Source organism: Tamandua tetradactyla, chromosome 18 (genome assembly GCF_023851605.1).
Source record: "Tamandua tetradactyla isolate mTamTet1 chromosome 18, mTamTet1.pri, whole genome shotgun sequence".
In the NCBI taxonomy this organism is placed as follows: Eukaryota; Metazoa; Chordata; class Mammalia; order Pilosa; family Myrmecophagidae; genus Tamandua; species Tamandua tetradactyla.
Genome location: NC_135344.1, coordinates 74,484,609 through 74,507,638, shown reverse-complemented (window position 1 = coordinate 74,507,638; position 23,030 = coordinate 74,484,609). Strand labels below are relative to the sequence as shown.

Genomic DNA, 23,030 nt, shown 5'->3' with positions numbered 1-23,030 from the left:
AGTCTTCTTGGGAGAATGGCAAGAAAGGGGGAAAATTCAACTTCCCCATGTGGAGAATTCCTGATATTCTCACAAACAATGGGGACAACCAAAGCAATAGGCCAAGCCTTCAGTCTTGGGGTTTGTTCATATGAAACTTATCCCCACAACAGATAGGCTAAGCCTACTTAAAGTTAGGCCTAAGAGTCACCCCCAGAGAACCTCTTTTGTTGCTCAGATGTGGCCTCTCTCTCTCATCCAATGCAACAAGCAAACTCACTGCCCTCCCCCTCTCTGTGTGGGACATGACTCCCAGGTGTGTAAACCTTCCTGGCAATGTGGGAAAGAAACCCTGAATGAGCTGAGACTCAGCATGAAGGGATTGAGCAAACCTTCTAGAGCAAAAGGGGTAAGAGAGAAATGAGACAAAATAAAGTGTCAATGGCTGAGAGATTTCAAACAGAGTCAAGAGGTTATCCTGGAGGTTATTCTTACACATCATGTAGATATCACCTTTTTAGTTAAGGTATAATGGAGAGGAGCTGTGTTCAGTAGCCATGGTTCTTGAAAGTGATTGTATAATGATACAGCATTTACAATGTGACTGTGTGAAATCTATGGTATGGACAGATGAGTAAAACATATGGATTAAAAATAAATAATAGGGAAGCAAATGTTAGAATAAACTTAGTAGATTGAAATGCTAGTGATCAATGGAATGGAGTGATAAGGGTTATAGAAAAAGATAGGGGAAACAAAAGCTAAAATATATTGGGTAGATGGAAATATAGGAATCAATGAGAAGGAAGGGTAAGGGGTATGGTATGTATGGATTTTTTTTCTTTTTATTTTTTTTCTGAATTGATGCAAGTGTTCTAAGAAATGATCATGGTGATGAATATACAACTATGTGATGATATTGTGAGTTATTGATTATAAATAAAAAATAGAATGATCATATGGTAAGAATGTTCATTTTTGTATGTTGTTAGGTTTAAAAAATTTTTAACTTTAAAAATAAATAAATAAATAAATAAAAATTTAAAAAGAAGAGTAATATATTGTTAATCTTTCTGTTTTGTGCATTTTGGATGTGTTACTTCTACCCAAATGAACTGTTTTAACCTGAAGTGGTGGTGGCAGTGCTTTCCCCTCAGTAGAATGAATTTGAAACAGTTATGTTTCATTATGAGCTCACAGCTATTTTTCTCTTCTCTTCTTTGCTCGTTTTTAAGTATTGTAGTCAGGGTTTCCTTTGGAAGCAGTTTGTGTGGTATTTTCACCTTCACATAAAAGCACCCAAAAAGAGGTGAGACTCTGTGAGAACATACAGACCCACCTACAGAAATGCAGGTTTTCTGACCTGCTTGTGCTGACCCTTGACACCACTCCCCTTCCCTATAAACCCGATTGTCTTTTTGCCTCTTTCCATCCTTACACAGACCTGTTTCCTAATGTCAGTTAACGTCATTGGTCAGCGAATGGACTTCTACGCCATGATCCACGCCTGCTGGCTGATCGCTGTGTTGTATCGGCGCAGAAGAAAGGCTATTGCGGAGGTCTGGCCCAAGTACTGCTGTTTCCTGGCATGTATTATCACCTTCCAGTACTTCATCTGCATCGGGATCCCACCAGCTCCCTGCAGAGGTGAAACTGTTCTCCCTAGGGGACCTCTGCAGGGTGGGCAGCCAGGGGGGATGCTGCAGAGGCCAGTACTGATCTGTTGTTCACTACTCACGCCCTTCAGATTACCCATGGAGATTCAAGGGGGCTCACTTCAACAACAACATCATCAAGTGGCTCTACTTCCCAGACTTCATAGTGCGGCCCAACCCTGTGTTTCTTGTCTGTAAGTTTTTCAGCCCCGGGGCCACAGAACATGGATATTTGGTTTATATTTGCTAATAATTCTCCATGTGTTGTACTTTAGTGCCTTACTTCTCCCACAGCAGCTTTATAATCATGTCAAGGCTTATCCTTACGTACTCATATCACCACATCAATGGCTTCTACTTGCTCTGTTACATTTGCAAAATTAATAAGAAAGCATTGGAAATACCATCTTGAGTGTCCTACTTTCACCTTCCAATACACACAGCCTCATCTACCCCTTTTGGAAGATAGACTATAATGGGAGGTCTTCTATTTTGTAGGTTGTTTTTTCTAGCTGCCATTGCAGATAGACCAAGCCACTAAAGACATGACTGTGAAAGCTAGCGAGATAATTCCCAACTTCCCACCCTTCCTAGGGCCTAGAAGCAGCCACACCTGAGACCCAGGGAATGCAGGGTGCCAACGAAAGGGAACACCCTGCCTAGTGCATTCTGATTTACAAATGACAAAGCCATGGCACTGTGATGGTGGGACTTAAACACTTGCTGCTTCATTTTGCCCGGCAGGCTGGTCTGCAGCTATGAGAACAGGTCATCATGCCCTGTCTCCTCACATTACCTGGGGCTCCTGTACATCCCTGCATCTACCTTCCACAGTAGCATAGGCCTCTGGGAACAGCCTTTGATTGCAAGTGCAAAAACAGCATGCAGAGAATAAAGAATAACAGAAAAGATGAGAGAAATTGTTCCAGTGTCCTGCTTGAGACTTTGTAATGTAAGAGAGCAATGAAGGCTAGCAATCAGTACCTAATACTTTGACTCACCAACATGCAAACCAAAATGCAGAGATCTCCCCATATGAGTTCCTGAAATATCGCTCACGGTGGGGGAAGCTGTGGCCTGGCCCCAGCATTGAATCCTGGGTAAATTTTCCCATGAATTCTGGGAACACAGCTCACACAGGAGTTAGGGAGCAGCTCAAACATTTTGATGACTGGGTCTCACCTGAGGAGAAGGTGGTTGAGTGCTCTCATCTTTGTCTTGCCAGATGACTTCATGTTGCTCCTGTGTGCCTCTCTACAACGGCAGATCTTTGAGGATGAGAATAAGGCTGCAGTGAGAATCATGGCAGGGGACAATGTCGAGATTTGCATGAATCTTGATGCAGCCTCGTTTAGTCAACATAACCCTGTGCCAGATTTCATTCACTGCAGGTAACAGTCACTTTATATTTTTCTAAAGCAACTTTGCATGGGCATTTTCACTTCATTACACTTCTGTTTGTGATTCTCTCTCTGCTTTACTTGGAAATCAACCAGCTAAATTGGACGATGAGGGCTTGGTAGCCTAGAAGCTGAGCTCTGCATTTAATTCTGCTTCTGCTTTTGTCAGTGTTAACCTGTGCTTTGTTGCCTCTTGGTTCTTCTTAGTCATGTAGGAAACTGGCAGCCCCTATCCAAAACTCTCCAGGGGGCTCTCTCCTCCCGCCAGTACCTGGCCTTCACCGGGTATCTCACGCCAGTCCCGTGCTGGACAGCCTTTCCACCATAGAAGTTCTTGGGCTCCATCTGTAGCATCTTTTCTGTCCCCCTTGCCTGTCCATAGTCTGATGACAGCTCACCTTTGCAGCCTCACCATCCTTTTCAAGAGTTTGTGTTGAAGTGAAACTAAACTTCCCCCTGCATGTTTCTCTTAATACTCTGGGTTTTTACCCTCTAAGTCTTTATCACCCAGATATCCCCTTCTTGGAGGGTGCCTCCTCTCCGCCATTCCAGTCAGGCCTTACGCATCCTTCAAAACCTTTAGAACTCGATGCAACTGATAAATGGAGAAGTCTGGCAAAACCGATCTGGTTTTTGTTACCTCCTGACTAGCTGTGTGACTCTGAACTCATTGCTTCACCTTTGTGAGCCTTGCTAATTACAGTCTACCTGTGGTACTAGGATGAGGATCAAATAGAATTCCAGTAAGCAGCCTTGGACCTCAGTGTCCCATCAGCTGAGGCTCAGCCTGCCATCACATGTCAGTGCTGACTTCCCACACCTAAAGTTAGCTCTCCAACTTCTGACATCCAATAGTAATGTTAAAAGGAAAACTTTTCGTGAACTTTAAGTCTCATGGCTTTATTGAGTGACTCATGAACCATCCCATTCAGGAAGTAGAAGGGAGTTCAGCCAAGAAAGTGTAAAGGGAAAGCTCATAGAGGGCCAGTGTAGAAACCAGTGAGGAAATGTTCTGATTGGCTGACTCTGAGTTTCCATTTTACATGGGTGTTCTTAACAAAGTGGGGAGCAGATATACATTGGTGATTATGGTCTGTTTGTTCATTCAGTTAAACACTCTCTGTTGGATTATCACCAGGTGTTATCTGCAATCCTGTAGGGTGATTTCCATTTTCTCAGAAAGCTATTGCAGGTCAATTGCTTTTGTCCTCTGGAAAATCCCTTCTCAGAAAAGAGTCCCTCCTGGCAATGCCGAAGGCAGACTGTTGTTTTGTTTTACTTAATATCTTCTTGGCATGGAGCCAATCACTTTCTAGCTGGTATTGTTACCTTAAGAATTTACCTGATTCCCCTTTTGAGGTGTAAGCACCTCATGACAAGGCCCAAGTCTAACTTGTTTTTGTACTTGTCCCCCTCCCCCACCTCATCAATAGTATTTAGCCTACAATGTGGATAATAATGCTAACAGGTAGCAGTTACTGAATACTCAGGCTGTACCAGTCTCTGCTCCAAGCAACTTACATGTATTAAGTCATTTACCCTAATAATTGCCCTTGGATAGGAAATGTTATTATCTCCATTTTGTACATGAGGAAACTGAGGCAGAGAGCTGTGGCATAGGCAGCAGAGAGCAAGATTTGAACCTAGTCTGCCCATCTCCAAAAACTGAAGGCTATTGCCCTTTACGTACAGCCTGTCAGGATCAGAAGATTCTCAGTATGTCCCCAATAAATCAATGAGTGGGCTTGCTTTAAAACAATACATTTTATAGACTCGAAGCTTCTTTTTATGAACAGAGTACAAAGAAAACACTAATATAAGGTAGAGCTTTCATTTTTATCTCTTCATGATGCTAAGAGAAAAAATCATTCCAGCTCATCCTTTTCCCTATCAAAAAGGGAAAAAAAATAAGCACTTGAATTTATAGTGTGGGAAGGAAAAACTGAAATAGTCACTTGAATGAAAGTTCTTTTGTGCCAGTGATTTTTAAAGTTATATATATACATATATTACAGACATCTCATCAGGGACCCCTAGGCTCTTCTTGAAACCTCATGTTTACCTAGAATTTTCCAGGTCATCCTTACAAGCATGGTTTTATGATTTCCAAACCTGAGGAAGGTTAAGTACTGTATGGAGTAGACCCGAGGGCTCCTAGACTAGGAATTAAGAATTAAAAAAAAGGAAGGGAAATCTATGGGAAGTACTCACCGCACTGGCATATCCTCACACACATACACATATACACACACACACATGTGTACACACACAGGCTCATGCCCACACACACACTCAAAAATGCCAGCAGCCTGATTCCACCTAATTCAAAGCACACACCCTGCGGACATTCCTGTATTACAGTGCAGCTGAGCCATGCATGTTACCTGTGGGACCATAGAATGCTGAGAAATACTGACATTTTATTCACTATCCTTTGTTTATAAAGTCAAGGAAAGGTGTAATATAATTTAGACAAAAATATTTATAGAAAACCATTAAATTGTTAAGCACCTTAGGGCAAGTTCATTCTAACTTGTTTTTGTACTTGTCCCCCTTCCTGCAACTTATATTTAGCCTATAATGCAGATAATAATAGTAATGAAAATAATGTTAATAGCTAACACAGGTTCACTTACCTGAAAAATGTACCTATATGGCACGGCTCATTCCCTAACAATATAAAGTGAGGTGTATATTTTATTAAGAGATGACTGATAACTCCAAAATAACAACCCATTAATCAAAGAAGTAACCCAGAATTGGTTCATCCCAAACCTGGGAAGAGAAGCAAACGAAACAAGAAAAAACAAAAAACAGAGCTCCAATTAGGAAAATATAGATAGGACTTGGACCTGTGAGTTAACTTCAGGGAGATGTCAGTCTTTTTCTGTGTAGACTCCCAGCCTCCCACTGCTGATTCCATGACTGTTCCGACCCAAATGCCTGCCTCTTCTTTCACTGGAAGTTCATAGGGGAAGGATGCCCTCCAAAAAAGGAAACATGACTTCAGCCCAGGGATGCCCAAAGGGAGGGAGCATTGGATAGAGCTAAAAACCTCACTGAGGCTGTCTTATATTTTGTCAGAATTACTTTCCTTCTGTAAGGAGATATTTTCATTTCTGATAAAATCTTTATATGGAATATGGATTTGTTTCTGCCTATTACTCTCTGTTTCATCTAGAAGAAATATATTCACAACAGTTCTCTTGCTAACCAGGGGTCATTTGTATCACAGAATTTCTTTTGCCACATTATTTTTCATGCTTCCTACAGAAAGACAGAGGTATTGTGAACACTTAACTGGCAGGCAGATAATGTTGCTGTTTGTGAGAAATGTGGCCCAGGATAAACACACCCAGTGTTTTCACAACTTATATACCCATTTATCACTCTTTAAGTGAAAGATAAATATGGAGGTCAGTGTAGGATTCACAAAGTGCTTTCACGTGTAGCCAAATGTATAGCATGCTGTTTTCCCTTTGGAAAGCAGAAGCATTAATTGCTCTGTTTCTGTGTTTGCTGTTGTCCTTGTATTGTTTGCATTTGTCTTCCAGATCTTACTTAGACATGTCCAAAGTGATCATCTTCAGCTACCTCTTCTGGTTCGTCCTCACGGTCATCTTCATTACCGGAACAACCAGAATCAGCATATTTTGCATGGGTTACTTGGTGGCCTGCTTCTATTTCCTGCTCTTTGGGGGCGATTTGCTGTTGAAACCCATCAAGAGCATACTGCGCTATTGGGACTGGTTGATTGCATACAACGTTTTTGTGATTACGATGAAAAATATACTGTCAGTAAGTGGCTCCCACCATATAACGCATTTGTGGTTTCCATGTAAAAGTAAACAGTCCATCAGTGGTTATGAAAAGCCTGTTGCCTGTCACATTGCTCTTAAAAGCTCCACATGAGATGTTGCAAATTCAGAATTCAAATGACCACTTTTCTTCTTTGTTTTGCCACATTAAGCAGAATACATTTGACTCATTTTCACCATCTCAAGGTCACATGACAAGAGGATATACATTCAGAGGGTTAAATTCCAAAATCTCATCCCTTCTGAGAAATAATTTGTAATCACTTATACTATATGCTATGAAGTAGCCCTGGTACGACCTGAATCAGAGTCATTACATTTCTTCAACGGTCCTATTGTGTTGACTAAAACCAACTCTCTTACTTTCAAAGAATTGCAGAAGTATAAGACAAATAAATATATTTTCCTGTGGCACTGTTTGGGCTAGGAAATGGGCTTTTGAAGCAGGGTTGTTTATGTCCTGTGATTAGTGATGACATTAACCATCCTGCGTTCAGCCCAATTCTGTAGGTTAAGGTGATCCCTCTCCTAAAGGGCTGCCCTCCCCCAGAAACCAGCTGCAAATTTGAGGACACCAACTGGCTATATTTTGGGGGTTCCCACCACCCTCTCAGGTTCAGTAATTAGCTAGAACACAGGAAAGTACTACTTAATGATTACAGTTCTATTATAGCAAAAAGGATGTAAATAAATACCAACTAAAAAAAGATATGCAAAAAGCAAGGTCTGGGGGTTCTCAGAAAGTTTCCATTGTGCACTCTCCAGGGACTCAGGACACATCAACCTCCCAGCACATCAAGACATAACAGTACTCAAAGAATATTGCCAACCAGGCAAGCTTGCCTAAGCTAGTGTCCAGAGTTTCTCTCAGGGTCCCATTTCATGGGTATAATTGAGTGAATCATTTCCCAAATATTTGAACTAATCTCCAGCCCCTTTCCCCCTCCCTGAGTTCCAGCCAACAGAACCTGGCTCAAAACCCCAACCCTATAATCAAAAGGGTGGTCTTTATTGCCTGTCCAGCCATGGCCCTAAGATGGCCAATGAGACCAGACCACCTGAGTCCTCGGGTCAACTATCAGATGTGGTCTGGGACCCACCACAAATAACGCCAACCCTCCTATGGATTACTGGGGAAACTCCAAAGGCTTAAAGCTTACCCCCAAGTTAATTCTTCATCACGTGTAGCCATAGAATGGGAGTAGACATGGGAGAAATGTAGTTTTGAAGTAGGGAATAACTCTGAACACCACAGAAAAAACACAGGAGCCTCTGAGAAGCGGACAAGCTTTTTATTGCTGGTAGGCTCAGAGGACGTCTGTCTAAAGTCTGAGCCCCAAATATTGTTTGTCTCCAGATTATATGGGAAAACAAGCAGGGCGGGATTCCCTATGGGGACAGACAGGGACAGTGCTATAAACTCTGGCTTGTAGCAGATTTCTTTTGTCTGGAATGCAGGTGGGCCTGGGTATGCCTGGTAGACGCAGCAGACATTTTGTTTTACTATTTCAAAAAGCATGTTTTTACACATTCTTGAGAACTCACAAATCTATAAAACCATTTCAGTAAGGAAATAAGCAATAATACTGAGGTTACTCATGAACTACCTCATTCCCCCTTTTGATGATATTATTCATAATTTTATTCCATGGATGTAGCACCGTTTTCACTTATGGGGACTAATTCATATTTATGATAGTTCAAGGGGTGCAGGCCACTGAGATGAAGTAGGTGGGAGGTAGTTTTTCTGTCAGAATCTGGGGTGGTGATCCCGAATTTTCAGTTCCTCGCAGAGCCTCATATAGGGGCTTAGAGATTGTAACAAAGTTAGGAATCCAGATGGGGCAGAATCCTGTGGCCTCTAGAAATTTACGGGCTTGTCTCCAAGATATGGGTGTAGGTATTTGACAAACAGCTTGTTTTCTTTTAACTCCCAGGTGCCGGGTGCCTTGGATGATGTGAAATCCAAGGAATTTTGCTCATTTTTTTTTGCAAATTTAGGCCTTTTTTCTAGAGACCTTGTAGCCTCTTTGGTTTAGGCAGAACAGGAGTGCCCTTGTAGCTTCTAGACAGTTTTGTGAGGTTGTGCTGGCTAAGAGTAGATTATCCACATACTGGAGTAAAATGCTATTATACTTTTTGTTGTGAAATTTTTGCAAGTTCTTCCCTAGGGTTTGGCTAAATATGGTAGGAGAATTTTTGAACCCATGAGGCACGCACGTCCAGGTGAATTGTTGTTGTTTTTCACAGTGCACAGATGTTCCCATTCAAAGGTAAAAATGGATTGGCTGACCAGTGCCAGATGAATGCAGAAGAAACTGTCTTTCACATTAAGGCAGGAGAAAATTATGCTATTACAGGAATTAAGCTTAAGAGGGTATATGGGTTTGGCACTATGGAATGTAAGGTAACAGTCATTTTGTTGATGGCCCGCAAGTCTTGAACAGGGTGGTAATTGTTGGTGCTGGGTTTTTGTACTGGTAGCAGAGGAGGGTTCCTCAGGGACTGACATTCCCATAGTATATCATGAACAAGTGGTTGATGTGTGCCTGAATTCCTACCTGGGCTTCTTGGGGGACCGGATATTGTTTAAGATGCACTGGGGCAACTCCCAGGTGGAATTCCACAAGGACTGGAGGGGCGTTTGTTGCTAGCCCCTGTGGACTGTTTTCTGCCCAAACAAAAGGATCAACTCCTGGCACCTGTAGATGGTTGGGTCGGTTTCGGTCCTCTTTGGCAAGAAAAAGACACCACTCTTCTGTCTGGGGGGCTGTCAGGGTTACAGTGATCCTTTTTTCTGGGTCCTTTAGTGTCAAGAGACATTCCCCTTCTGCACTGAAGTTTATTTGAGCCTGGAGCTTTGTCAGGAGATCTTGGCCCAGTAGGGGTACTGGGCAGTCAAGGTAAAGAAATTAATGGGAAACGTCACAGGATCCCAGCAGACACTTATGGGCTATTAAGAAGGGGTGGTGAACCGAGACACCAGTGGCTCCAATAATGATGGTTTGCCTTTTAGTTTTTGGACAGATTGTTCTGCACCTATGTCTACCATAAAGTCCATCTTTTGGCCCTCTATCATCATCATGACCATGGCCTCCTCAGGGCCTAGTGTGAAGGGGCCTGGTCTCTCTCAGAGCTGTCTTCACAGGTGGCTAGACCTACAAAATCAGTGGCTCTAGGTTCTCCATGTTTAGTGAGATGTTTGTCATCCTTTTCCCATCTTTTGTTGAGACATTCTGCTTTCCAGTGTCCTTCTTTCTTACAGTAAGTACACTGGTTTTTCCCCAGTGGAGCTGCTTTCCTACCTTCTCCTGGCGGCCCCCAATAAGCGGGTGTTTTATTTCCTGGCCTTGGTCACTTGAAGGTTCCAGGTTTTGAGAATGGGGGCTTTCTAGTGCCCTGAGAGAGCACTGCAGCAAGCAGGTCTGCCTTTTTCTTCAGTCGGTGGTCTCCTTCTCTCCATGCCTCCTGGTCTCGGTTCATGTAGACTTCGGTAGCCACCTCAAGGAGCTGGGATATAGTCATTCCTGAAAACCCTTCTAATTTTTGCAGCTTTCTCTGGATATTGGGTTGGGCTTGCCCAACAAATGCAGAGTTAACAAGTTTTTGGTTTTCTTGCACCTCAGGGTCGAAAGGAGTCCAAAAACTTCACAGAGACACTCATGGGACTGGCTAGTGGCTTCGTCTGCCTTTTGTAGGACTTTAGTGGTTTTTGACACATTGTCTTTCTGGCTTCCTTTTTCATGCCTTGAATGAGCGCAGTTTGGTAGAGATTTAAATTATTTTTGCCAGCTTCAGTGTTCAGGTCCCACCTTGGGTCAGCATCTGGGAAGGAGTTTTGAGCATATTGGTATGCATTCATCGTCCCTATAGGAGCATTTTCTTCCAGCCACTTCGGGGCAGCTTGTGAAATCCATCTCCACTCTTCTGTGTTGAAGAGGTGATTCAGAGCTGGTGATCTTGCCACATTAGCGGATGGTTCTATATCATTGACTGAATTAAGTTGATCATAACCTGAGGCTTCTCAGTGTAGGAGGGAGTGCGTTTTTTCCAGTTTATGAGGTCAATGGTTGAAAAAGGTTGGTAGACGAATATTGGCTGACCTCCCTGCAACTGGCTGTCTGGATCATAGTAAACTGGCACTAGAATTTCTTGCAGGGACAGTTGCAGAGCTCCTCAGGTGCTGCGGGTTTTACCAACTCGGGATTGGAGGTTCCAGGTTTGTGGGATTTCTGGAGGGGCTTCAGGTGGACTGGGACCAGAAGCAATAGTGGAGGGCTGGCTGGGGTCCTTGATAAGGTGGAGTTTCCAGTAGAGTTTCCTGTAGAGGGTATCAGGGGAGCTGACAGCACTTCTGGAACCACAGCCAGTGCTTGAGGCAGGGGTCAGGAAGCCGAAGCTGAGTAAGGTGGCGGTAATGGGTCTTCATCGGCAGTGGGGAGGACCAGAGGTTTTTCTGGGGTTAAGGATTTAGGAAGGCAGGGGTAAAGGATCTCTGTCAGCCATAGGGAGCACAGCCCCTCTGTCCATTTATCTTGATGGCCCAAGGGTGGGAAGAGGTTTTTTTCTTGTCAGTGGTGACAAGTTCTCCAGGGTCGGAAGTTTAGTGGCTGCTTGGGCTAATTGCTTTGCAGCAATCTCTCCAGGGAGTGGAATGCCCAGGTTGTCATGGGCAACCAGGACTTTTGCATGGCTTTCAATGCAAGCTTTTAGCCATGGTGGTGGATTTCGAATGAGTTGAAGCCAGGAGTTAATATACGGGAACTGGTCAGGGTGACCAGACTGTCCTGTAACAACTTGCCAGACAGCTCGGATAAGTTGGGGTCGAATGACCCCTTAGACGGTCATCTGACTCCAAAAGTGGGCCAGTCCAATTGGGAAAATTTGCACAACTCTTGGGGCTTAAGCTTCACTTCATAATCTCGAGTAATCCTTTTTTGAAATTTTTAAGAAGGCAGGCTAAGGGAGTTTTGCTTTCATTACCACCCATAGTGACCCTCCCAGGGTACCAGACAACAAAAGAGTAGAATAAACAAAAGAACAATCACTTTATCCATCTCTGATCACTTCCTTCATGGGGAAATTTAGGGTCCTCTTGGTATGAGGTGCATTGTTATAATCCCCCATCCCATACTGTCTTGTTGAGAGGGCCACCTTACAAGCTGTATGAGGACCCACAGAACTACAGATCAGGACACACAATCGCTTCGTGGGTGACACAGCACTGAAGCCTCAGGACAGAGCCACATCTCATTCACACACTTTCACACACCAGGTACTTGACAACATGACAAGTTTTGTTGCCTCCCAAACCAGAGTGTATCTAACTACTGGGGATTTCTCCTTCAGCTTCTCTGGAGGGTACTCAGCCGAGTTTAGGAGATGATCAGTCTCCTCTTCTGCCTGAAAGGCAGGACCTGTCAGTCCCTATATGTGATCGAATGCTGTTCTTACTGGACTGATGGGTGGAGCTCCAATTCAGTTCTCATGGCTGCTGAGATCCCTCTTAAGTCCAGAGAAGCCAGTGTCCCATTCCAATCAGATGATCCCAAAACAGAAGAAAGGTTTCCAGGGGTGCCCAGGGATGATCAAGATCGGTCCGTGGCTCAGGCCTCCCCAGAAACAGGGAGGGGACACAAGGGTGTCTCTTCCTTGGGGTGCAGAGTTTCCCAGCCAATGCACCAGAAATGAAGTAGCGAAAAATTCTGAACAGCACAGAAGAAAGCACCAGAGCCTCTGTGAAGTGAACAAGCTTTTTATTGCTGGCAGGCTCAGAGGATTTCTGTCCAAAGTCTGAGCCCTGAATATTCTTTGTCTCCAGATTATATAGGAAAGCAAGTAGGGCAGGAGTTACTATGGGAACAGACAGGGATGGTGCTATAAACTCTGGCTTGCAGCTGATTTCTTTTGTCTGAAACACAGGAGGGCCTGGGCATGCCTGGCAGATGTAGCAAGTGTTATGTTTCACTACCTCTTTCAGAAAGCATGTTTTTACAGATTCTTGAGAGTACACAAATTTATAAAGCCATTTCAGTAAGGAAATACAGCAGTAATACTGAGGTTACTCTTATAAACTACCTCAGCTTCACGGTTGCCTCCTCACCCAGGCTTCCAGATTAGGGTACAGCAAGAAAATACAGGGTAGAGGAAAAACATACCTCTCTCCCCTTCAAAGTTTGGCTGTTCTACTCCTAAATGGCTGGCCGTGTTCCAGGGTACAGCTTTCCCCCTGACAGAGGAGATAAATCCAACTGCTTACTAGCAATTCCAGAGTCACCTAAAATCTTCTAGGTCACAGGGACACTATTTAAGTTATTTATTGCTTCAGGAAAGGAAACAACTGCCTTTCAGGAGCTGAAGGAGTTAATACCTCTCTGACTGGCCCAATTCACAATTAACCCCTGTGGCTACTACTCAAAGGCTAAAACTGGCAGTCCCTTGGAAGCACAGTGATGTAATGATTCCCTTCTCCCAACTTCTGAGCTACCCAGGATGGGCTCACCAGGCAATTTAACTGGTAACACTCTGATTTTGTTTTGTTTTGTTTTTGCACATACATTGCTGTGTTTAGAGGCATGGGAAGCCAACTCTGTGTAGCCATGAATATGTATTTGAATAATTTATTTTGTTTATAGTTCAATGAAATGTTGATTTTTTAGTGAATGGTAAATGTACTTTTAATTTTTATTAAACACTTTCACCCCACCAATATTTATTTTGGGGATAACATTGAGAGTTTTGAGAGAAGGTTTGAGACAGAGCAGCAGAAGGTCATTTCCTTCTAAACACAATCTTGTGGTGAGAGATCCATTACCTGAAGCTATCCTTACAAACGTTCCGGAAAATGTATGAAGACAAAGTCTATTCATTCATTCACTCAGTCATTTCACAAACCTATATTACAGATCTGACCTGTGCTAGATACTGTTTATATCTTGAAGAACTAGAGATAAATAGCGCTCAGGTTTACCCTCAAGGAGTTCACATTCTCAAAGGGAATATAATCAAAATACAATCTGTCAGTGCTAATGATCACACGCTTTTAGGAAAATAAAAAAGAATGCCTAATACCTTGCCCAGATAAATTGGGAACAGCCTTCCTAAAGAAAATGTCATTTGAACTCCTTAGAAACATGAAAAATAGATTTCAGAATCTTCAGAGAGACAGTAGTGGAGGGGAATTCCCAACATAGAAAATAGAAACCAAGACATGACAATGTAGGATTGAAATCTTAGTTTGGAACGCGTGCTGGGCAAGGAAATCCTTTTTTAATTAACATTTGACAGCAAATCCTAATTATATTCTTTGATCTCACTTGTTCCCAGAAATGCACCTTTATGCATTGGCTTGTAATGATTATGTGTGATTTAAACATTTTCACCTCAAGATTTGAATTTAACATAACTATAATATGAAACTCATTGTTTTGGGGATGCAAGGGTAGTTCAGTGGTAGAATTCTCACCTGTCATGTGGGAGACTCGTGTTTGATTCCCAGTCCTAGCATTTTCCCCAAAAAATAAACAAACAAACAAAAATCCAACAAATAGTACCGCAATAATGGGATACTCACATGGAAAAATAATGAAATATGACCCCACCATAGAGCATACAAAAAAAAAAGACCTCATTGTTTAGAGGGGTGCACAAGTGGTTCAGTGGTAGAATGCTTGCCTTCCATGTGGGAGAACCAAGTTCCATTCCCAAACCATGAACCCCCCTCCCAAAAAAAGAAAAAAAAGCATTGTTTTGAGACACTTACATGCCTGTCAGCAAGGGTGATTCCATGACCTAGATAATTTCCAAAATTAGGCTCAAAGCACATATTAAGTTCCCATTCTAAGAACTATACCCTGTGGCTTGTTTGTGATTATCTCCAGGGGAACAATGTATGTTCAATTTATCCGACTTATGAGAAAATAATGATACAAGTCAAGGTCCTGCGGTTTAGTGCACCCCCATTTACTATCACAAAGTTCAGCTTGTTACTAAAATAATCCAAGATTTCCTCTTTGAAAAGAGTGCCACTTCCAAATGCAGAAAGCCTTACAATTTCTTTATTCACTGGGTTTAACTTTCTCTAGGAAACTATGATGTTCCTAAAGCATCTAATTCACTACCTCATGGTGACTGCATTCTTAGGTACCATAGATACCTCTTGAAATCCTTGGCACTGACACTTGGTGAATTTTTGCATGTGCTGGGATCACAAAACACCAATCTTTTCTTATGGGTGCAGAGTTTCACTGTTTGCCTCCCCAATCTGTTTTTCAGATAGGAGCATGTGGATACATTGAGAACTTGGTACACAATAGTTGCTGGTTGATCCAAGCTTTCAGCCTGGCTTGCACAGTTAAAGGCTATAAAATGCGTAAGTATGAAAAACAAATTTGGGAGTGGAAGGAAAGGGAAGGGAGGGCAGTTGTATTGTTCTAGTTTAAAAAAGGGGCCAAAGCACCTAAAGAGAAGAGACAAAAGTAAAAGTCAGTCCCATTTCTAGATGGTGGCTATAGAATTATAATACCTTTTGGATATATTATCCATAGCATGAAGTGTCTGTACTCAGAGTTTCTTTGACCATCTTCTAGAAACTTCCCAATTAGAGTCTTTGGTCATTAAGATAACTCTGACTTTCAGGGCCTTCTCAGGAGGCTCAGAGACCTTCAAACACTTGAGAACACTTGGGAGGAGACCCAGGTGTCTGGAGTTAGACCCTGTCTGATCAGAGGCAAAAGTCATATTTCCACCACTCTCACCCCTCCCTCTAGAACCCAGGGATATAGCACTCCATGTGTACCTAGAATGGGGGCTGCTTGAACACTGTGTTCCTCCCCACTGTTTCTTCTAATCCAGTTGGCACTTTGCTGAGGATGAAGAGTCACCAGGAACTGTTTTGGCTCAGGATAAAATGACTGTTGATATGCCTTTTTTGAATAGACCATACTATGTTAACTGTTAGGCTGGTTAACACTGGGTAACCTCGAATGCTTGATAGCATTTCCTCCAGTATTGCGATATACAAACATCATTTCTCCATGGCTCTTGTTGGGGGAGAAGGGAACCACCACCACCACCACCCCCCAAGGAAGAGAAATACTTAGGAGTCCTCCCTGGCAAAAAGGCCTTCTGTACCTTCCACTGTCAGGCACTCACTAAAACCTAGTATCAACCTCATGGATAATTGATGATAATGGACTTGAAGTACATGGGCTTTTTGGTAAACAGATTAGCTCCTAAATTAGTTAATGCATCAGAATTTTGTTCTTATGATTGTGTGATAGCCAAGCCTGACTGCACCAATGATTTTATAAAACAACTATTTAAATGGATATGAATTTTAATTTTTTTTCCTACTTTTCCTTTTGCCCTAGCTGATAGTAATGCATCATGTAGATTACCCAGTGGTGAAGCAGGGATTATTTGGGACAGCATATGTTTTGCCTTCCTCCTGCTGCAAAGAAGAGTTTTCATGAGTTACTATTTCTTACATGTTGTAGCTGATATAAAGGCTTCACAGATCCTGGCATCAAGGTAGGTGAGACCACTGAATCCAGTGATATCTCATTGAATCCAGGAAACCTGTCCAAAAGTATTATTTCCTACACTTGTACTTTCTATCTGAGTTTGCTTATAGAACCCTTCTTTTATCCTGACTGAGAAATTCCTTCCAGCAAAACTAATTCAGCAAGCCTTTATTTAGCACAAGGCCTTTAAGATCTAAAATTGAAAATAACAAGAGAATCTATGAGCCCATACTGCATTTCCTGCGAGGACTGGGGATACTATGAAAGGTGGGCTTTTCCAGGTCACAAGGCCAGGTCTAGACCCCTCTTTGTCGGTTCACCTCATTCAAAGTGTCTTATCCTGGCCTCCATCCGAACAGTAGTATGGGCCATGTGGGTCTACAGTTTAGTTCATCTTCTCCCCACTACCCAGCACCAATATTTTAAGAACACCTCCTCCTACTCCCAAAATGGATAAAAATGTAATAACTTATTATTTTGCGGGTCTCAAGCTAAGTGGAGAGTTATGTTGTTCCAACCACTTCTAAACCCTTCTTATTTGCCTTTCCTTTCCCTTTTAGTCTCTTTACCCTAGCCACTTATTTCCTTCTTCTCTAGGCCACTGGCACTATTTTGCATGGCATCCTTCTTCTCCCTTAGCTCCACCCTTCTTCCACTTTTGTCCCTGATCCTACAGGTTTAGGAAAAAACTGGAAACAGGAACAGGTAGTAAACAGAAGGCCATTAAGACACAGGGTGCAGTGAGCAGGTGTGTGACCTCCTATCCATTGAATGCAACAAGAAGGTGTGTGGCCTGCTGTCCATTGAGGTGCACCACTGTCTGTTGATATATATGGAGTGCAGTGAGCAAGCAGATGTGTGACCTTCTGTCAGTTGAATGCAGTGATTGGGTATGTGGCCTCCTACCCTGCTGTGCTCAGCTCAGAGTCATTCACCTTGCCTACACCCATCTGAGTTAACCTATTTGGGTCATGGACTAAATGATCAGATATGCAGTAGGTTACAGCATATACAGTTGCCATTATTCCATTGTTATGACTTATGATTTAACTAATGCATCTGTGTTTGTGCTCCCAGTTTCCCCAGGACCTCTTCTCTTTTCCTGCCAGGATAAGCAAAATGTTTATTTCAAAAGTCCTTTCATGAGGGCAATTACAGATACTTGTTATCTAATTAAAGTCAAACAGAAAGAGGACCCAGTATGGGACCTACGTTTGCTGCATGGAGCCCTCAGCCTCATCCCCCATTTTGTAGTTGAACACTGACTCCATTTTTTGGAGAAAAGATACTGCCTTACTATTATGTACTGGATCTCTAAGGACCAGATGTTCTGGGGAAGGTAAAACAAGTCATATTTACAAAAATCCAAGCTGCTATGTACAAGTGAATAGTGTGACTATTGGGATGAGGTGTTGTACTCTGCTCTGTAAATGAGGTCCTGAGTATTAGAAAAACAATTTTAGTAGTGAATTCCAGGGCCAATATAAGGAAAAGATTGAAAATTGAACAGTGACAACAAGGACCCCAAAAGGTGCAGATCAAGGCCAGATAGCAATGAGCTGAGAAGCAGGTAGAAGGTGAAGACTAGGAGTCAGGGCCTAGAGGGCATGTGCCTTGGAAGCCAGCAGGGATGTGGACTAGGCAGAAAAATCATGGGTGACTGGAGTGATTTTCGATTTTTTAAGTGTAACAAGGTTCAAGCATATTTGTCTGCTAATGAGGAGCTGAATGCGGTGGAAAGGTTGTGAGTGCAGGAAGTGTGGGATACCTGGAAGGAGAACATCCCTCAAACTGTGGGAGGAGAGGGATCCGAGCACAGGGCAGGTTCAGTTGGGGAGATTGACTCTGTCCCACAGAGTATTCCTTTGTCCCACAAAGGAATATTTGCAGGCTGGGTGGCAGGAATTCAAGGGAATTATTATTGTATTCTGTCTGGGAAGCGAGAAGCTCAGTCATTTACTAGGAGTGAAAAGCCACTTGACAGAATTTGAAATTTAAGAGAAGCATAAAACATTTGAAATAACTTTCATAGGGAAGCAGGAGAATTTCTGGGTAAGGCAGAGGGCTCAGTTGATTACAGTTTGCCCTGCTGTGTGTTTCTTCCACAGCTGACAACAGCTTCATTCAAGTGCAGGGCAGGTGCTCCCCTGGGTTCCAATATTCGCCAAGCAGATGTGATGAAAGGATAGTGGAAGAGAGTTGAGGCTTTTCAGAGAGGTGGAGGAGGTTTACAAGGGCTCTTAAAATGGCTTGAAAACAGAAAGAACAGAGATAGTTTAAGGATGAGATGAAGAGAATTAAGGAGGCAAGGAGCTGAAAGTCCCATCTGTGGTGCAGGAATTCCAACTTCGCATATTTCCTTAAGGAAGCCCTGGATTCACCCTATACTCTTTCTGCTCAATGAGTAGAAAACTAAGCTAAACATACTCCCCCTTGTCAACCCCCCTCATTAATGCCCCTCATAAGATAAGTGCAATCAGATCAGGTGACGGTTTGCTGAAGAATGGCTTGTGGTGGACAGGTCTGAAGAAGTGCCTGGTCTTTACTGTCTGAAAAAACAATAAAGGAACTGTGTCTTGGAGACTCCCAGTGCCAGCTGCAAAACTTCAGTAAACTGCCACAACAGAGATGTTTGTTTTGAAAATCTTAGTAATAATGAACAGCAACCACCAAAATATTCATTTGTTTCTGTGCTTCCGATTTTCCTGTAGAGGAGCTGAACTTTTCCAGGCCACGATTGTAAAGGCTGTGAAGGCAAGAATTGAGGAAGAAAAAAAGTCAATGGATCAGCTGAAGAGACAGTAAGGATGTTCTATTTTAGTCCTGTTTTCCTTTGCTTTTATTTTCTGGTCTGAATGATCAGATTCAGCTGGCTTTCAGTTCTTGGGGAGCCTCACCTCCTTGAAATATCTGTTCTATTTGTGTCAACTTTCACGACTATCCAGGTATCTTGTGTCCAGGCAATTGCAGATGTCCCCCTGGACTGAAAATGAAAGTGGTTTAAAGAAAAATAGCTGCAGTGTGGTGGTTTGAGACCAGCATCCAAATTCTAGTGCCACTACCTACCTTGGAAGCCTGCCTTAAATGAATGCCCACAATTCTTCCTTCCAGGGTATTTGTATGAAGTAAATGAGTTAATGAGAGATGGTCTTGGGGTCAGCATTCATTCCATCTATGGGCTAAGGGAATAAATGTGAAGTCCCTGCTTTGAGATCATCCAGTCCAGTCTCTTAAGAAAGAAACTGATGGCCCATAATATTAGATGTCTTCACATCCATGAATAACTCGAGTTAACGCTAGAATTACAACCTGTATTTCCCTAGATTCAGCTTATTTGGTTCAAGGCTTTTCTTACGATACAATTCTGTGTGAGTCAACTGATGGGCTGACGCTACCCAAAAGATCTGAGAATTTTTTTTTTTTAGCCCATTGAAAATTTTCTTAGAGTGAAATTTTCAGCAGTGAAGGAGACTTCTGAGGATTGGTAGCACTTCACATGTTTGAGGACCAAGTTTAAGAACTGGTGGCCTTAGAATTCAGAACCTAGCCTCTTTCCCTAAGAAAAGAGGGACACTCTATCAACCCACCCAAAAAGTTCCCCAAGTTCTCTAGAGCATCTTCATTATAATCTGACTTCATTACCCAGCTTTGTTCCCCTATGCGAAAATAATTAGTAGTATAAATAACTATATAAACCATGATGTGTTTATTTTCACCAAGACATACGTTAGATGAAGAAATATAATGGAAGTGCAATTTGATGACATGACTGTTGTTGCTATGGTTTCTAGATATGTAAATCAGATTTAGAAAAATAATGAATTTGGCCCCACAGCTAGAGCATGCTCCTAATGTCACATAAGTGAGGCCTGTTACTGTAGTTCACTTCACTGAATTTTTCCGTTCCAAAATGAAAAACTCAGGAAAATAAATCATTTATGATTCATAATATGCCATGTACAGGATGAGTATGAGACAAGTGTGAGTGGATGTGAAGTACTGGAAATCAAACTCTAGCATGATAATCATTACTGATCATTTATTAAGAATAGCACCTACATAGTATTACATTTGATGGGTATAGGGAAAAAAAAACAAGGAGTTTCTTGTTGCTCATTAACAACCCTTTCACAATTCCAAGTAATTGACCACTTTGTCCATGATAAAATCATGTTGTATACACAACAGTTCAGTCCATAATGCCAACCTTATGGTGACAGTGGTTGTTGTTCTTGGCTTTACCAACATTGTTTTCTTTTATAGGATGGACCGCATCAAGGCCAGGCAGCAAAAATACAAAAAGGGTAAAGAGAGGATGCTGAGCTTGACCCAGGAGTCAGGAGAAGGCCAAGACACCCAAAAACTCTCAGAAGAGGATGATGAAAGTATGTCTAGACATTTCTTCGTATTTGCATATTTTGACACTGAATAGAATCATGATATCACATAGGGCTGTAAGCCAATGCTTCTCTTCATTTTGCCACTATTAACAACGTGTGCATATTTTTAACTAAGCAAGCTTTACCTTCCCAAGGTGAAGAAGATAGGTTTATTTGTTTAATAGAGTAAAACGCTTAAATGAATCAAGCCTTTAAGAGTACCTACTCTTCAGCAAGAAGGCTTTAACGAGCACAGAATCTAGCTTCTGCTTTGCAGACATTCTGAAGGAAATGAGCATGAGTTTGCTTAATTTGTTCCTTTACGGAATATATTACAGATAGTCTACTATTGCTTTTGATTTCTATAAATTTTATTCACAAATGAAGTGCATGTGCATATTTTAAGGGGCATCTGGATGTTGGTGGTTAAAATATCATTCAGTCATCACCTATTCTGATGAAACTTAACATGCAATGTATTTAGTATACTGAATAATATAAATATTGTATCTAATTGAAGTTTTAAAGGTCTTTTTTAGGTGTTTGCATGATTTTCTATTTGTAAGGAGTAAAGAAATAATGTGTGATATTTGTTCAGTACATGCATAGTATCTGTTGATCACCAGTAAATTTATAATTTTGAAGCATGTATTAAAATTATCTCAAGCAAAAAAAAAACTTATCCCAAGCAAATTTTCTGGTTGTTGGAATTAATTACCACTAAATTGTTTTATGAAATTTGGGATGCTTCTTTTCTGATAGTTCAATGGAAAATTCAATAGGAGATGTGTTTTTGGCAAATAACCCCTTCTTTTTTGTATTTCTTTATATGCCCTCACTTACTAAGAAGAAAATGAAAATTTGGGCATAGTATCTAATAAAACAGTATTTACCTTATGAAATCAACTGTTAATATGTATATATGTTTCAGATTCAATATAGTTCCTTTTCCTGACCTCTGATGTATTTTTGCAATTTATCTAGATTTGACAATTGAGTTGTTAAAGCGTGGTTTTCAAAATTTGTTTTCTCGCTTTATAAGAATTAATGTTTGGACATATTTTATTTTAGGAGAAGCAGACAAACAGAAAGCCAAGGGCAAAAAAAAGCAGTGGTGGCGGCCTTGGGTTGATCATGCTTCCAGTAGGTTTTCTCGATCCTCTTACAATTTCATCGATTTTAACCCTTATATCCTTGACCAGAATTCAGGCGTCCCTATGACCTGTGTGTCCCATGCATAGTTTGATCCTTGTGACCTGATAGGAAGTCTGAGGTAGAAAAATTGCAGTGACAACGGGTCTTTGAACCCTGGGCAGATTCTCCCAGAAAAATCTGCTGATTATCATGCTAGCTAAATATTGGCTAAGAACTCTTCAGCATAACTCATGGGCTCAGAAAGGGAAGAAAAATTGATTATCATATTATCTAGTTCTGAGTTCTAGAGCTCTGCTAGTATTTGTTTTATGGCTAAAATCTTGTTATTACCAATGAGCTTTGGCTCATCATTGGATATCAATTTAAGGACCATCATTGTGTTCAAAAACGTTCTTAAGACTGTTTGTAAGGCACGCGTCATGGAGGCCAATGATCTCCCTTCCTCTCTTGCCCAGAGCTGGATTTTATTTGCATTTAAGATTTTTGGCAATTTATGAAATATAAAGATGGGGATAACTTAATAAGCATTTATTTTCTTACTTTGCCTCCTCCCCAGTTTCAAAAAGGCTCTAAAGTTGCACTCAAAACATCCAGTGCTGAGCATGTGTCAAGTTTCTGAGCCATCTGATCTTAAGTGTTTACCAATTAAAAGCAAAACCCACTTGGAAAAGCAGAGCTAGATAGCCACATAGAATGTGGGTGCTTATCTCTTTGGATCGTAAGAATGAATAAGGAATTATGGAAATTGTCATTCTTATCAAGAAAATAGCACTGATCATAATGGAATGGCCCATCTCAATTTAGTCCTCCTTAGATTTGTTAGAATAGGAATATTTTATGAATTACTTGTAACATCTTCTGTGTTAAAGCTGTAACTGATCTAATTGGATCAGGAAACCACCAAAGCCTGTAACATAAGCCAGGCTACAAAGTGTTGGGATGGGTTCTGATAAATATTGAGACCCACTAGAAAATCAGATATGTCAGAGTTGTCCCTATACGTGATTCTTAGGGCCACCTAGTTCCCTCACACCCAACAAATAATTTTCTGAAATCAGCAGGCTAATTTAATGAAGCAGTATTTGAAGCATGCTCAGTGTATCTGGATGTAAGTACATTT

At 41.6% G+C, this 23,030-nt stretch overlaps 1 protein-coding gene across 15 annotated transcripts in view; it reads left to right on the top strand.

The window, feature by feature from the left end:
- PIEZO2 (piezo type mechanosensitive ion channel component 2) overlaps window positions 1–23,030 on the top strand; it is a 562,484-nt gene that overhangs the window by 464,914 nt on the left and 74,540 nt on the right. For 14 of the 15 annotated variants that reach the window (XM_077135993.1, XM_077136003.1, XM_077136004.1 and 11 more), the window contains 9 exons: window positions 1,422–1,626; window positions 1,727–1,828; window positions 2,860–3,025; window positions 6,589–6,832; window positions 15,127–15,223; window positions 16,224–16,383; window positions 19,088–19,177; window positions 20,640–20,761; window positions 21,827–21,898. In XM_077135993.1, coding sequence (XP_076992108.1) covers window positions 1,422–1,626; window positions 1,727–1,828; window positions 2,860–3,025; window positions 6,589–6,832; window positions 15,127–15,223; window positions 16,224–16,383; window positions 19,088–19,177; window positions 20,640–20,761; window positions 21,827–21,898 — 1,258 coding nt within the window. The remainder of the gene's footprint in view (window positions 1–1,421; window positions 1,627–1,726; window positions 1,829–2,859; window positions 3,026–6,588; window positions 6,833–15,126; window positions 15,224–16,223; window positions 16,384–19,087; window positions 19,178–20,639; window positions 20,762–21,826; window positions 21,899–23,030) is intronic. The other variant, XM_077135995.1, reaches the window with a different exon arrangement.